This window comes from Cupressus sempervirens, chromosome 6 (assembly GCF_028749045.1).
Source record: "Cupressus sempervirens isolate cs-2001-9-10 chromosome 6, ASM2874904v1, whole genome shotgun sequence".
NCBI classification, from domain to species: Eukaryota; Viridiplantae; Streptophyta; class Pinopsida; order Cupressales; family Cupressaceae; genus Cupressus; species Cupressus sempervirens.
In genome coordinates, this window is record NC_143123.1 from 356,034,577 (window position 1) to 356,052,791 (window position 18,215).

At 34.3% G+C, this 18,215-nt stretch overlaps 1 protein-coding gene across 1 annotated transcript; it reads left to right on the plus strand.

The window, feature by feature from the left end:
• The first annotated feature begins 291 nt into the window (after window positions 1-291).
• Window positions 292-1,494, plus strand: LOC149552582 (uncharacterized). The gene has a single exon (XM_089790210.1). It carries the CDS (start codon window positions 292-294, stop codon window positions 1,492-1,494), a length of 1,203 nt encoding a protein of 400 aa, XP_089646336.1.
• Window positions 1,495-18,215: the final 16,721 nt, after the last annotated feature.

An 18,215-nucleotide genomic window follows, 5' to 3' on the forward strand; every position in this document is an offset into this window, starting at 1 on the left:
GTCTGTACTAGTGGGACGTCCCCCATATCTCCATCTAATGGAGTATTGGTTGCGTCTTCTTCTAGAACTATCCTCTCACCTCGGGTAAAGTATGGCCTTGGTGTACCATCTCCTCGCCCTCGTCCTTTCGCTTGCCCCTTCTACCTCTGATCTCCCTTATCTAATCATGCGGTATGGGATTGGGAAAACAAGTTGGTTGTCAACCTGTCCACTTTTGTCTTAGACCCTCTTTCTTTTAATTTTTTTAAGCAAGGTATTAATTTCTTTTGCTCCCCTTGGGTCATCCCTCACATGCAGTTCCTCATTGAGATTGAGAATGCTATTCACTCTCTTTCAAATGATGAGGTAGAAGTAGTTAGACAAGATTGTGTGGTCGCCCTTAGGCATGCTAAACCACCGAAACCCAATTTTCCTAGTGGAGAAATGCGTGCCTTTAAAAGTCTTGTCAAGGATAATGACATCATTATTACCAAAGCTGATAAAGGTAATGCTACTATCATCATGAATAGGCAAGACTATGTCTCCAAAATGTGTGACTTGCTCGCTGACACCAGCAGCTACTGCACTCTCTCGCACAATCGGTGCCCCAAGATCTTGAAGAGAGTCAAAGCCTTGGTTCTCAATTCCTCCTTTGATGAGACCACAAAGAAAAAATTGGTTCCATCCAAAGAAGTGACCCCCCGTATTTATGGGGTCTCTAAAATTCACAAAGGAGGCTTATCTTTGAGACCCATTATGGACACTATTGGGTCACCTACTTATCTCCTAGCCTCCCACCTTGCCAAGTTAATTTCCCCCTTGATTGGAAATTCCAACTCTTTCATCAAGGATTCTTCGCATTTTGTCCAATTTGTTAAGGGCTGCAAGGCCGAACAGGATGACATCATGGTAAGTTTTGATGTGGTCTCCCTCTTCACCAAAGTCCCTATTCAAGAGTCTGTTCTTATTGTAAAGAGCAAGATTGGTGATGAGATGGCATACTTGGTTGAATTCTATTTAAGATCCACGTTCTTCTCCTTCCAGAATGTTATCTATGAGCAAGTGGAAGGGGTTGCCATGGGTTCCCCTCTCTCTCCGATCATTGCGAACCTCTTTATGGAACATTTTGAGGAGGCAGCCATCCACTCCTTTCCCCTGAAACCTAGATGGTGGAAACGATATGTAGATGACACCAATGTGTGTTGGCCACATGGGCTTGAAAAACTTGAGGAGTTTCACAAGCACATCAACAACTTGGTCCCTAGCATATCGTTTACCATGGAGCTAGAGTCAGACAACCGCTTATCCTTTCTTGATGTTCTTCTCATCAGGAAGCAAGATGGCTCCTTTGGTAGGCAGGTTTATCGTAAATCCACCCACACTGACTTATATCTCCACTCTTCTTCCCACCACCACCCCAGCCATAAAGCCAGCATCCTTAGAACCCTTGCCCTGAGAGCCTTCAGAATCTGTGATGAAGAACACTTAGATAGGGAGTTATCTCATCTTCGTTAGGTCTTCTCCTTGAATGGATATCCGTGCAAGAAAATTTCTAGGGCTCTCCGCCAGGCCAAATCCTTCTTTCTTTCTAGCTCTGGGCCTACCCCATCCTTGAACCTCCACGCTTTGCATGTTTCCATTCCTTTTGTGGATGGCATCTCCCAAAAGACTACCAAAATCTTAACAAAAAGGGGCCTCCGAGATGCATTTAAACCCCTTTCAAAGTTAAGTAATCTTGTCCCGTAGCTCAAGGACTCCAAAGACTCATTTCTTGACTCAGGAGTCTACAAGATTGTGTTCTCATGTGGCACCCCCTACATTGGAGAAACTAGTCATTCTTTTCGTACCAGGATACGTGAGCATGGGGCAAACATCATGGATGATAGGGTCCAAAAATCTACCTTAGCAGAGCACTCCGTCACCACCAAACATCACATTTGTTTGGAGCAAGCGCAAATCCTTTGCAAAGAGAACAATTATTTCAAGAGAAAGCTCAAAGAAGCCATTGAAATTAGCCACCATCCCCTCAACCTTAATTGTGATGATGGGTGGTCCTTGAACCCCTCGTGGCAACCTTTGCTTTGCTCACTCAATTGTCGGCAACAACGTGGATAGACCCCTCCCCTGTTTGTGGTTTGGTGTCCTTGTTCGTTGGATCTTCTATTAGATTGTGGTGACTTGTATAAAAAGGGCTTAGGGTTGGGTATTTTTTTGTGTGTGGTGATACAAAATTGGTTCTTGCGGCGGTATTGAGCTGTAAGGGATTACGGATTGTAACAGGTTGTAATCCCTGGATTGTAATCAGGTTGTAATCACTGGATTGTAATAAGATCGGACTTGCTGTTTGGTGGACGTAGCCCAGGGATTGGGTGAACCACGTTAAATCTTGGTGCCTTGTGTTCATTTCTGTGTGTTCTATTATTTTCTATTATTGGTTATATTTGCATGTAGTTTTTATTTCTGTCCATGGTTTATCCTAACATCTTCTTTGTCTTGTTTTTTCTTTGTTTTTTCTTCTTCCTTCATGTCCTTTGCTTTTCTGTCTCTTGGTTGCTTCTTTTCTCGTGTGGCTTGCTTTTCTTTATGTTTTTGGTCTTTTAATTTTATTATTTTTTCTAAGTTTTTTAATTTTACTAATTTATTCATTAATTATTTTTTAATAATTAGTATTTTTATTGTTTTTATTTTCTTATTTTTATTTTCTTATTTTTTGCTTTCATTTTATTTTGTCTCGTGTTTCAAGTTGGTCTTGTATTCTTTTGCTATCTCTGTTTTATTGGTCTGGTTTACATATAATCAATATAACATATCATTTACTTTAAATATTTTTAATTTTAGTTCTCTCTACATTTAGAGTAATATTAAAATACTATGTTTTTGAACCGAATATAATATATAATCATAAAACATAAACCCTAAAATTTTAGCACAAATTTTTAATGATACATCTTATTACATAAACAAGGCTAAGAATTTATAGTTTATAGGATTAAGAATACATTTTGAAATATTTATGGAAAATCTATTACAAATTTGAAGTCGAGTGAGAGGAGACATAATAATCATTCTACAATTTTCCTTAATCTTTATTATTACTAGACTACTATCAATTGCAACTATTTCTTCCTTTTCTTCTTTGATTTCATTATTTTCTCCTATAATACAATTCACAAAAACTCATCCAAATAAATGAAATAATCCATTGAATTTTCTTATGCAATGTACTGATAACAACAAATCTAATTCCTTTCCATCTTCTTCTTCAACCTCATCATTCTTGAAGATGACATCTACAAGAAACTTGACCTTTCAAGTTTTATAAGATCCCATTCATTGTTACACAACTAGGCAAATAGATCACTTAGCAACACTATATAAGTGAAGCAACTGATTTCTATCATTTAAAAAGAAAAAAAATTCAATGCATTTCTTATTTTTTAGCTATTATAACTTCATATATAATGGATACCTACTCAAATTTGAATGCCTTCTCAAGCTACATTAGAATGCTTGATCAAAATTACAAATGCCTTGCTCAGATTGTATCTTTTCAAATGAATAACAATTATTAACATTATTTCAAATTCCCAAAGTAATTTATTTCCTAGGTTCTTTATGGAAACTATTATGACATTAACTTCCTGGTAAATATCAGACAAGGTGTTAATTTCTGCAAAAATATACAAGGGTCCCCTATAACACCTCACTAGGGACCCAAAGAGAGATTAACCTAAATAGTGAAACTAAGCTTATTGAATATATTTTTTCCTTAGGAGTTTACAAACAATAATGTAAAATAATGTGGAAGTAAGAAACAATAAGATAACATGTGCATACACTACAAGTCAAAACATAGATTACAAATCTCAAGGGTTCCATAACATAGAATTACATATATATTAAAATCTACTAAATAAAAATGATATATAAAACTATACGTAATATAGATGAATCAATAAGAACATCACCACATATGAGAATCCCAAATATAATTGATAAAATATTGAAACACATAAAGAATCTACATCCACTACACATGTCACAGGGCATGAGTTACAGATCAAAGTATAAATGCACCCTAGGTTTTATGACCAATACATAAATTAATATACAAGAATAATATAAGAAGATAAAACAAGTCTCTAAAGATGAATCATGATAAGATAACTTCTACAAGGATCATCCAACACTAGAATAGGAATCTAGAACATATCTCAATGATAAAGGTCACAATACCACCTAACCTCATAGAACCCAAAAAGGCCCACTTCCTCTATAATAAGAAGATAACCATAGACTCCAAACATATGTTAAACCATAAACCAATCACAAAGTTCAAGGATGGAATCCTAAAAATTTATCTAATCTCAAAGTCAATACTCAAATACAAAGGTAGTACATGCTAATCCAAAGGCAACACCACATGTAGGAAACCCTACATGTATATAGGGAAGTGTCATCACATAAATATAACTCTTAAGTCTCATCTTGGTATCCTCTCTAGACCTTGATACTCAAGTGAACACATGTGACATCAATAAACCTCTCATACATACAAGGATACTAATTGTGCAAAGACCTAATCAAGTATCTTTTCCTATTCCCATCATAGTCAAGATCTCAATCAAGTAGCTAGGCATGGGTGAGGCACGTGCATTATTAATACTCCTATCCTAATAGATTTATTAACTTACTTACAATAATTGATCCTAGTAGCCATTTGTGGGCATCAATTCTTATTACAAGCCACTACCATGTCTATTCTTAGATAAATTGCCCTAATCTAATAAATCATAAATAGTCATAAATCATATCAAAGTAATAATCAAGTATGGTTCCATATAAAGGTTGTAATGCCTTGCTTGGAGATCCTTGCAACAAGGATTCAATACAAGCCAAGATATTTTTTTTTTACAAGTATGAATTCACATGACAAGATCATACAGGGATCACAAAGATCACAACAAAAGACTTCACCACAATCTTGGCAACCAACAGATCTCTGAATTCCACTACCAAACTAACACATTCAAACAAAAGCCAACAACAACCACACACAAGATGAGGGATCCAAGAAATGACCACATGCCAACAAAACACCAAGCTGGGATAGAATGCAAAATCCTAAAATTTGGCTAAGTCTGGATATCTGAAGCCCTGAAATTTCCTAGAATCTTTATCTTATCTTGGAGAGGTCTGAAACCTATCTCAAAAAATTCGTCGCATATATTAAAATATATTAAAGTATAAGGAATTAAATATACATTAAGGAATTAAATATATGTCAACTTATACTTAAAATGATATATTTTAAACCCCAATAGATAGACTACAGAAACACACACAACATAAATAAAAAAGCAACACCATAGGGTTGAAGAACACAGAAGAGGGTATCCAAATCAACTCTCAAAAAGTTCAAACTAGACCGAAAAGTGCCTATTGCCCACCTGCACAGGTTTTTACAAAAATCAGGCGATACTTTAATACATCATAGAAAAGTATTGCATGACATTTCTAAAGAAGGAGGGTGAAACTTTCAGGGATTGGGCAATAATTCTCCCAAAGGCATGCGACACTTTTAGGGTGTCATACAACATTTATCACAAGGAGGTGTGATAATTTCCAGTATCACATGATATTTCTCCAAAAGGCATGCGATAAAATTAGGGGATGCATGACAAAGTCTCAATGGGTGTGCGATACATTTTTGTGTCACACCATGCTAATAAAAGGTCACCCATAGAAACAACAAAAAAATTAAGGAAAACACAACAGGGCAAAAAAATAGAGAAAAACTAAGTTTAGAACCTCTACATCGAGGAGTACCGAATCCACATAGATCGACGAGCACACACTCAAGAGCATAATCAACAATATGCCAAGGAACAAGAAAGAGGAACATCTATCCATCTAAATCAAAGCAATAAAGAATGTATTGAAAGCAACATTGTAGTGAATAGAAATGATAAAACAACTAAGTATGTGGTTCCTCCCAACTATCAATGGCATCATAAGACCATCATGGGCCCTAGCCATCCCTTGCACGTAATATCTCAAGCCATTGATCAGATCATTGGTACTATTGTAATAGGGATGTCACTACTAAAACATGCTACAACATAAGCATAAAGAAATCCAATATGCTAGTAGTAAAGCATAAGATAATCCAATACAACAATTCACATCATCTAGTCATATGCTAAACATCATAATGTGGGAATGCATCAAATAAACTAACATCAGCTAAACATGATATCCAAGAATTCCAATGAAAGCATAAATCACAAGAAAGCATACTCTAGAACCCGAAGCATCAAGTGAAAACATCCAACAATGGTCGCACTAGGATAAGAGATCGTCTCTGTACACTGGTCCCTAGTAGTGGTGAAGGTAGCTACGTCTCCCAGCCATGTGGCACCCATAGGTTCACACCCACTGTGTTGATGGAGATAATGATCCAACCACAAACACACAAAAAAAACATCCATGGCTAACACTCATGCCAGACAGTATGATGGCTAAAACCAAGAACTTAAGACAATGCAAGGAGTATGTGTCCTGGTCAAACACTCAATAGGCTACTAAGTAGGGGCTGACATCATGGAGAGTCACTTGGCATCGATAAGCCCAAGCTCAAATTTGTGCAGATTCAACTTCCTCAATAGAAGGCTCATACACTGTATAGATTCAACTCCCTCAACGGAAGGCTCATACACTAAAGCAATATTTTATTATCTTTAGTTTTATTAACACTCACATTTTATTTAGTTAACACTTACTTAAAACATCCTCTACCAACCCTATGGTGTCATGACACCAAGCTGCGAGATAGAAGCCCCCTCCATATGCTACCCTACCCTATCCATGCTCATCCTACAACAAGTGCCTATGGGCATGCATACTCCCATCCCAACCTAAATGATCATAACTTCTAGAAGTACCACGAAAGATTGAGCCTCACAAGTCACCCAACAAATGTACTCACACATACTCATGTGTGGTGCACCACCATCACGAAGATCAAAACACAAGGATAGGATAAGAACACAATGCAAAAGATAACACCCAACTAAAAGCAACACGAGAAAGATAGATTCTACATGAATCTCAAAGCCAATAAAACCATACATCATGAAATTACTCAACTGACCTCAATCTAGGAGTATGGATTCTACACGAATCCCAATGATGCAACAAAACCAAACATAATGAACTCAATCAACTGGCCTCAATCCAAGAGTATGGATTCTACATGAATTCTAGTGTCCATGAAACAAAAATAAAGGTCCAAAAGAAACCATAAAACCAAGTATAAAATCACTCAACCAACTATAGTGTTAGGAGTACGGATGCGACATACACCCCAATGCAACATAAAAGTTCAATAGTGGTCTACCTGATATCCAAATGGATCATCAAGGTCCACGACCCACATTGTGCCAAGAAAATCTGAGAAAACAGGGTGATACGCAAAATGAGGTAAAAACCCAAAAATTTGAAAAACTTCAAAATCAAAACCCATTTGGCCTTTGGGCACAAAAATCCCAAAAATCCAAAAATAATCAATTTCAGACACCGTATGCAAAAGCAACCAACATAACGACATAAAACCCAAACCCTCCTCCCAAAGAATAGGGAAATGTTCATACCCACCCAATCGGGTAGAATTAGCATACAGAAATGGAGGGGAACACTAGTTCTTAGCCTCCAAAAAAATGGCTACCAAAAATAAAAGCAAAAACAGAGTAGAAACAATAAAATAGGAAAGCCCTACCTCATAGCCAAAAGGGAAAAATAAGAATCTGAACCATAAAATAAATAGCTTGCAGAAGTAGCTAAAAATTGCAGCAATCCAAGGTTTGCTCGAGCTGGATCCAACGAGCTCAACCTCATGATGATCCTACACTCATAGCTCCCACAATGAAAAAAATAGTAAATCCTCATGAAGAGGATTTTGGGTTTTACTCTCCAACTTTCTAATTCAAAAGTGAGAAGTGAGGAATTAAATTTATTTTTGGATATTTATTCACTTTTCAAGTGAATAATCAATTAGGAAAAATAACCAGCCAACCTAGTTAAACCCTGAATCAACCCAAACAAAAATAGTCTATTCGTATAAATAGGAATTAATCTATGGCAAAGCTGCCAAAAATTAAAATAAATCAATTAAAAAGCTTGAAAACTCAAAGCCACATAAATTGCCTTAACAACTTTCACGACAATGTGAACCTCTAAATGCATAGACATGCTTACTGGTCTAATCACATAATACAAATGAGTTTTGATTTAATAATAACCAAAAGGTTTAATAAAATAATTAAAATAAGGATACGTCGACCATACAAGGACGACATTGGTAAAATATGAATGGTTGAATCACTAACTCCATGTGCCACTGCCAAGGATATAGATCCTACACTCTAAACAACACGATCAAGTGCAATTGTATATAATAACATAGCTGAAGCAATAAATGCATTAAATCACCTAATTTAACCATTTATTTAATTATATTAAAATAATATATTTACATCACTCATGTTTGCATAAAGTATAACAATGCAGGAATGGAGTAATTACCATAGCATTAAATCCAACACATAACATAATTAGTGATATGTCCAAATGTCGGATAACCAGATATCATCATAAAACACACTGTCATCTCAAAAATGCATCATCATGCAATATGATCAACTGAACAACATAGTAGTCTAAAATCTATGATATTGAAATCAAAGTATAACATCTGACCCTCAGGTCCTCTCAAATATAAAACATCACATAAGTAACACATATCTCTCAGATCAAAATATAACAAGGTAAATGTTTGTAGCACATAACCAAATAATCCAACATGAACAATCCATTTCAATAATTTAAGAATTTATTAATGATTGTTAAAACAACATGAAAAGGTACTTAAAATACATAAGTGAACACAATCATAAACATGACTAACCACTGTTATAGAAACCTAGTTCAGTGTAGCATGGTAATAGAACATAGTGCAATCTTTGCACACATCTCAAAGTAATCATGAAACAACCTCGTGATACCACATTGATCCTGGTAAGCACTGAAACAAACCTCCATGAACCATAAATCATATCACAATCTCCTAAAGCAGTCAAAGCATAATCAAAACAATTGATACATAAACATAAATCCAAACACCTCAATAGTGTAGACCACTCATGGTCACAATCATGATCCATCACAACAAATGATCAACAAGGTTGCATCCATCAAAATTGTCATGCCCATTTTTTTCTCAACACGCCTAAAACTAAAACAACATATATTTGAGCAAGTGATGGATGATTCTTCAAGTTAGAGTTATTTTTAATTTTAAGAAATACAATCTGGGCTAACTCTTATGTTTACATTTTTTTTCAAAAAAATTGTTCTTACAATAAAAGAAATATAACAACTAAATTGGATTCAACTAGTAGATTTCTATTATATAGCCCTTTATGACAATAAAATATAATAACAAATCAGATTTCTGATCTAAATGGTCTTAAAAAGTCATAGATTCAAAATTTTTAGTTTAATTTATATTTCTTCTATCAACTCAAAAACATAATGAGCCTAGGTCCTAGTATTGAAAACCCAAAGCTCTGATACCAAAATGGCATGCCCATTTTTTTTTCTACCAAAAACTTATTTAAATTTATCAAATAACTATCAAGATTTAGAGTCAAAATTTAGATCCACAATAGATATTTTGATAACATGATCTTGAGCATTAGCCACTTGTTTCTAATGAAATAACTCACAAATTTAACATCCAAAATAATTTCTCTTAAGTAATAATACCATAAATAACAATAGCTTTTAGAACAGATTTACAATATCTCAAATAACAATAGCATCATTTTTATAATCTTTATCACAACTTCTTCTCTCATACACAAGTTTAAATATATTATCAAAAACTTAAGATCTAAAATTTCATTCATATGCATTTTCAAGATTACAACAATAATTATCAAAACCATTCCCACAAGTGCCCTTTTCCACCCTACCATAATGGCATCATAAAGCCGCTTGTGCCCTAGCCATACCCCTGGGCAAGAGAACTCATTTCAACTAAGAGATCATGGATGCAATCCTAAGAGTTCTCTCTAAACTATTATGATATAATTTTTCTAACAATATTTCATCTCAATAAGTAAGAACTACTCTAAATGCATATAAGTTACTTATCTTTTCATCATTTGGACAATATTTTTTCCTGATATCTATCTTCAAAGTACTTTAATTTCTAATAAAAAATGTTTATTATCATTCATTCTCACTTCCTTTACATTTCTATCAATTTAAATATATATTATAGATTGAAAATGAGGGACACTATAAGAATACTAAGAATTATTTATTATCATTCATTCTTAGTTTCTTTATATTTCTATGAATTTATTTTAAATATATATTAAAGATTGAAAGTGAGGGACATCATAAGAACACTAATTGAAACTTAAGAACAATAAGATGATCACCACTATAATATAAATAAAAACTTATTTATATTGTTTAAAAAATAAAGAATATACATTTTGTAGTAACAAATTAAAGATTTTTTTAATTAGAATTAAGATTATACATTCATTAACTATTTAATCAATAATTTAATAGGGTTCCAAGAGAATGTATAATAAGTTGGATAGATTCTTTATGAACAAGGACTTTTTTATTGTCCTAATAGATCTAAGGGTGGGTGTGTATAGGTGATCTCATATTCTTTATTTGATCACCACCCTATTTTCAACTCATTTTATTTTAGAAATACTTTAATGTGATGGAAGGAAGGAGTAAGCATGGATTCACCCTTAATACCTCTCTCCTATGTGAGGATGACATTTTGGCTATAGTATATGTTATTAAATTTTTCAATCAAAATATTCCCAATCATGAGAGTGCCATTGAGAGATGGAAGTAGAATGTGGTTTCTTAGAGATTAGTATTCCAAGTGGTAGGTAATAAGTTGGCCAAGGATGCAAGGAAAGATGAGGTGTCCATTTTCCCCTCCCTTCAGGAGGTTGAACTAGGAGTGTAGTCCAACCCTTCTGATATGTAATCAATAGATCTCTTGTTGTATATCAGAGAAGCACAAAGGAGATTGCTTAGTAAAGAGGATCCAAAGAACTAAGGTTAAGAACATGACCCATTATCTCAACCCTTAGAATATGGATTCATAGTTCTTCTTTAAAACTCTTATAACTAAGGAAACCAAGCATATGATATATTTCATTATAGATGATGAGACAACTCTTGACTCTTAGGAGGATACCATATTTTCCTTTGCTTATTTATATATTAGATTGTTTAAGTTGGAAGATGAGGGTTGATGTATAGATGAGGCTAAGTGTAATATCAAGGAGCTCATCCCAACCAAGGTCTTGGAGGAAGATGTTGGAATTTTGGGCCTAGACATATTAGCTAAGGAGATTAGGAATGCTATATGCAAGATGTGTAATGATAAAGCATGTAGACTAGACAGTCTTCATGTGGAGTTCTTCAAGAAGAATTTGGAATGGATTAGAGATGAGCTACTATAGATTTATGACCTAAAGAAATTAACAATAAGTCCTTGGGTTTAGACATTAACCCTACACTAATTAAGTTGTTACCAAAAGGCAAAGACAAGACTTTGATCAAGAACTAAAGGCTAATCACCCTTCTCAATGTATCATATAAGATTTTAGAAAAAGTGTTGGTGATAAAAATGGCAGAATCTCTCTCAAATATCATCAATCATTCTCAAATTGGTTTTCTTAAAGATAGACGCATCTTGGAAAATCACATTACTTCTTGGGAATCTATGGATTAGGACAAGTCTCTAGGTCAAAATGTGGTAATCTGTTGTCGATAGACTATGAAATGGCCTATGATAGGATTAAATGGAGTTTTATTATTGCACTGTTAGAAGGAATTGTATTTCCTCAAACCTTATATAAAATGGTCTCTACTCTTATGAATGAAATAGTAGCCGCTATCAAGATCAATGATGTTAGATTAGGATAACTTTCTCTTTCCATATCTATTAGACAAGGATGTCCTCTGACACCTTCCCTATTTGTAATTACAAAAACTTATATTCTAAGAGATGAATCCATATCTCCCAAGGTGGATGAAATAGTCTTTCTAGACAACAGTGAGACCTTGAATATACAATTTATAGATGACACAACTATTATGTTTGGTCTAAATGAAGAAAACATGAAAAATCTCATGAAAAAGTTGGATCTATGTTGTTTAGCATCATCTAGTAAAGTTTCCTATCTAAATCCATTCTCCTTATATGAGATGAGAATTTTCTATCTTGGTATGGTAAGTTCTCTATTTAGTGGGGGGTTCCTAATTGCGTGGTCAAATATCTAGGCATCCCATTTGTCGTTAATCCCAATTTGAAGAATGTGTGGGATTGGATAAGAATTAAAGTTAAGAAGAAACTCAATAAGTGGAACAATAGATCTATGTCTCTTTCTACTAGAATTTAGATTTATCAGAAGCTACTACCCTCCTACTCCATTTATTTCTTCTAATCCTGGTTGTTTAACCATGGATAGTTCAATTTCTTGCAACAAAATACCCAATATTTCTTGTATTTTTATGGAAAGGGAAATACAAAGAGGCATGCTATTAGTTGGGATTTTTGCACTAGAAGTAGAGAACTGGCGAGTCTAGGATTAAAGGACTTGAGGACTCAAAGGGTTGTCTTAGCTACAAAATAGATTGTCAATAGCAAGCCAAGGGGATGAGCCCTAGATGATTCCTATTAGGAACAACATTTTTAGGTTTGTCGCTACTCATGCTAAATAAAGGTGGCTATCAAAATCATTAGTTTTTATATTTTTATACCCATTTGGAGGATTCAGAGCATTGGCAATTGATGGTAGCAATTTAATGGAGAAGGATGGGAGCATCTATTGGAATAGATCTATTTGGTGTAACTTATTCCATTATGGTAAACCATTAGCTCTTTACAAGGATACTCTATAAAGAAATTGTTGGACACAACTAATGCTGATGAAAGTAAAGGGGAGATTGTTGGATAGAAGTATGTGAGGCCTCACCCTGACCCATCATAACATAGATACTATATTTTCATTTTGTTACTTAAGACTAGATATCTTGACATATATTTATTTTTAGACTTGATGAACAGTGAATTTTGCTACTTATCCGATGATAGTTACCTTGTGATTTTCCATTATGATATGTATTAGGACTTAATTGGCATAGTCAATGAATTAATGGATATTTACTCAGTACTTCATTATTATGATAGAAAATGGAAAAATAATGTGATTCAAAATGCTTAAATTGATCTTGTTGGGAAAGTTAGTAATATGTAGATTTTTGAGGTTTAATGATTAAATGCTTTATAAGCAAATGATGGAGAATAGGAAGTTAATTATGAAATGTGTTATATGTAAATTATGGAATAATGGAATTAGCATGTACCATTAGTTTCATATGTATTTTATATGTGACTTTTCATTGGACTACTAATGCTTGAGTTTAGTGTGTAGGAAAGGAACCATGGAAACATAACGGGGAAACAAGGTATAAACACATGTTAATATGACATTGCCAAGGTGAATCTTTAGAAGATTTGTAAACCTTATTGTGATTTTTGTGTGTGTCACTTGACACTTGTACTTGTTATGTGAAAATAACGTGTTCTCTTAAGATGGATTATGTGGCCACCTTATCTCAAGTTAAAATCCTTAATTAAGAATTAGACATAATGCCTTGAATTAGTAAGGGCAACAAAGGTTACCACCATAGGAAATTTGAAATTGGCATTATGAGGGCCAAAAAGTAGCTCCAAAGTGTATTTGTGATGAAAATAAACCGTACCCCATGATAATAATTCAAGTTAGGGGGCTAAAATTGACCACTAGAGTGCCTAGAAGACCAAGGAGACCCCAAAAAGAATGCATTTTTTTATTAAATCCGAAAATGGAAGTCTTATATAGAGGATTGGCCAAATTAGGAACCCACTTACCAACTCTTTAATTTTAGAGACACTTAGGGTTTGAAGGAAGGAGGATAAGGAGATCTACTACAACTTCCATTGCCATTGCTTGGAGTAAGGTTGGTATCCATGATCAAGGGTGTTCTCTTCATTGTATTGTAGGTTTTGATATGGTGTTGTTATGGCTTTGTGAAGAATCTTGTTGTATGTATTGTTGAATGTGAGAAGTTTATGTGTATATTTTCCTTGAATCTTGCTTTGTTTTTGTTTCTTGTTTGTGTAAATGGGTGTGAAGCATCACTCACCCTTGGGAGGGAAGAGATGCTTGGGTGTAGGGGTTAGTTGGGCTCAACCATGTAGTTGAGAAACTCTCCCATGTGTGGAGATGAATTTGATGTGTTTCAATGGAGTATGTACTTCATGATTACTTGCATTCTTAGGAGGTATAAGGAGGTGTATGAAAAGGAAAATCATTGTTAAGCCTTGAAGAAATTGTGATTATATATGATTCATGGATATGGAATTCTCCTCATGGAGAGCCCACCTTCACCCCATTTCTTGATTCTATTGCTGAATCTTTGTGCAGGCCTTGGGATGGGTTGTATTGTGTTGTGTTGTGTTGAGTTGTGTTTTTATGGTTATGCATGATATGTGAGTTTGAAGGTGTGCAACCAGTTGTGCCTTGTTTCCACAAGCTCAGTGGGTGGCCTCCTTGAGGCCTAGGATGGGAGGTGAGCTTCCATGGTTCTACATTTTGTCTCTTATTGCAGGTTTTACTAAGGCCTTGGACTTTTGGAGTTCTTGAAGATTCTCCATTGCATAGGAAGGGAGGATACTATTGTATTTGTGTTGAAAATGGAGAAATAAGCTCGATCTTGTTGTGTGATTTATTTTTATTTGTAAGAGTATTGTTATTGTTCTCATCCCTTTTTCAATAGAGAGGTTGTGAATCCTCTATTTATTGTACAAAGTTCTTTCCATTGTGTATATTTTGGTATGGTGATTTCACCACCCTATGCTCATGCTTGACAAGTGTGTTGGATGGAAGCTTTGAGAGGATCATGAAAGAGGATTTCATTGTATTGATGTTGGCATTTCATTATCTTTCTTACGAATGTATTGGAGATAAGGATTAAGCATCATTGTAGAAATTAGTATGAAAGGAAATTATCTCTTGTATCATATTATCCTCCATTCTCATAGAAACAATTAGATGTATTATATGATCAGTCTTGAGTTATATATAGATGTAGAATAGGCATTCAATAGTTAATGTAATTCATATTTAGTTATAGTCATAAAGTGGAAATCATTAATAGAATTTGAATACTTGTTTTTCACGAAGTTGCATGCAAAAGATTTCAGTTATGTTTCATATAAAACTATCTTGTAATTAAGTTTGATAGCAATAAGGTAATTTCTATGTACACAATCATTAGATTTTCTATATAGAATATGCATTGAATTGGATTATACAATGCTAAAATATCATCAACTCAATTTTTAAAAAATCATAGAGAATAAGTTTAACTCTAAAAAAAAAGAGGCGTGTAGGTGCATACTCACTTGCTGGAAAATGTATGAAAACTCAAACAAAAGCCTCTCCTCAAATACAGCCAATAAAATAATACAATCAGAATAAAATAAACATTTTCCTACCAGTACCCATCATAATAATATTGCCTTACAAGAAGTTAATCAAAATGAAAGGGACTAGGTACAATGTTAGAAAAATCAATTATAAGGTGAACAAAAAAAAAGGAAATATATATATATATATATATAGGAAAAAAGCGTACCTTCAAAAAGTGCACCTTGGAAAAGTGCATCTTGGTGACAGGACCCAAAAATCCAAAAATTCTTCTAACTATCAAAACTTGATTTCCAACATCGAAGTTTTCTTCCCTTTTATACCAAAATGATATCTAGATACTTTTTTTTGAATTTGTCTATTATCTCCATTACTTCCTTAGCCTCTAGTAAATCTAATGAATCATACTTATTTTGAATTACTTTTCAATAGTTTCTCACTTCTATCCTCATATCCACAAAATTCTCAAGCTAAGAATCAATTTCTAATAATGCTTCTTCTATTTTGAAAGCTTGTCTAATATCATGTTCTGATGAAGTTGTCTCAAATGTATCCCTAAATTGTTGAATGACTATTTGTACTAAGGATAGTTTAGTCTTTGAATCATCTTCAAATATCTCAAGGCTAGTGATGTTGTATTATTTATTTGCTTCCAAAAATTTCTCTAGAGTCTTATTCTTTATTTGCTAAATATCTTCATGTGGTCCTTCCATGACTTTATTCCCAAAAGATATCTTCTCTATCCAATCATCTAAATTATCTAGTTTCTCCACCAAGTAAATTTGCATAAACATCTAGTACCTTTTCACTGTAATAGATTTGAGTGCTTTCAATTCATTGGCCTAGGTACATACCTCATCTATCAGCCCAAAATTATGGTTAATAATGACAACCAATTTATCGATAGTAGTCTAGATGTTGTGCAAAAGGTTCAAATTACCTTGTATTATTTGCACTACCTTTTCCTCAAAATCGTGATGCCATTTCTAAAGAGCATCCAAAAAGGAATCCATTTGTGGCCTCATCTGGCTCCTTTCCAATGCATTTGCAAGAGATCTCATGATACACAAAGTCTATTGGTTCTACTACCTCATTTAGTTAGTCAAAAGCTTTACAATATCCACCATAGACTTACCCATTATGATCTCCTTCATCTGATAGTTCTTCAGAGTCAACTATTTAGTGTTTGTATGAGGAGGTGGAATGAAAATGTGTGCCAAGAGGTCTTCATCTTAATTATTCATTATGAAGGCAATTTTTCTAACATCACCCTTAAGTGGCTTAGGTTTCTAGATTACCTTTATTAATTCCAAAATTTCATCTTGTTCAGGTAATTCTATCTATCTCTTTTTTTTGAACATAACCTCCTTCTTGAACCATGATGGTGTCATGCCAATTGATGACATATATTGTGCTAAAGAGGTTGGTTATGTTGTAGGTTCCTTTCCCTTATCGCTCTTCTCTAGAGTCTTTTTATGTTGAGGAAGAACTCTAGAGTGAGTTTCTATATCATGTTGGGTTGCAGACCTAACCTCTCTATGCAGAGGATCTTGTTGCATTTCTTCTACTATCTATCCTTGGATAGTTCATCGTCATGCAACATATTCACCTTCTTCTAGATTTTGGCTTTCAGATTCAATCATCAGAGGAGGTGGAGCCACTGTTAGTGGGGGAGGAATGCCAAGAGGTCCTTATGGTAGTGGAGGTAGTTGACTCCAATCTTCCCCCAATGGATCCTTCCTAAGGTGTTCCATATTTTCTATCCTACCATCTTGATGCCTACAAATGTGAAATTAAATTTTGAGAGGTAAAAAATGTCTACCCCCTTGCCCTCCATTTCTATAATCTATTTATGTTTCTCATCTTCAAAGGTCTAAACCTAGATGGGCTCCCTATGGATAGAAGAAAGTTTCTAAGTTGAGCTTCTTCTCCTCCCTTCTTCAGCCATAGTAGGTGAGTGAGTTCTCTTACTCAAAGGTAAAAACTTAATTTTTTTCCCTTCCTCCTCATCTTCCACCTTAGGGATTTTTTTTGGAATTTGTGACAAGTGGTTACTCTTCTTATTTAGTCTCCTCTTCACATCTACAACCTGTAGACACCTAAATTTGGTTACACCACTTTGGTAATCCTATTTAGCTATCTCTAAAGGCATCATTAATTAAATTCCTATTTATTTAATCCTTTGCCATCTCCTAGCTGATTAATTTAATTAATAATCTATAGTCCTAATTGATAAATCAAATAACTTATCATTTATTAATTAATTCCTATTCTTCTATCTAATTCCAAAATCTCCATTTATTAAATAAATTTATTTGATAAATAAAGCCCTCAATAACCCCTAACCTATCCCTAATCCTCTATTTAGCCTAATCCACCCCATCCACCCATAATAACTAAGCTTAGTCACTAACTCACCCACCCTCATGAATGCCATCCACTTGCATATCTCTAACAAGCTTAGTCTAATCCTAAACCATCTCTAGTCACTCCCCTAACCTTGTCACATTCCCTATGTAAGCTTAACACTTTCCTAAGCCAAGCAAAGTCAACAATCTCAACTCCCTCCAAAATATTCCAACCATAAGCCATAAAGACTCTTACAAGCCTATTCATTGCTCTTACAAGCCATTTATGAAGGGTCTTTATGAA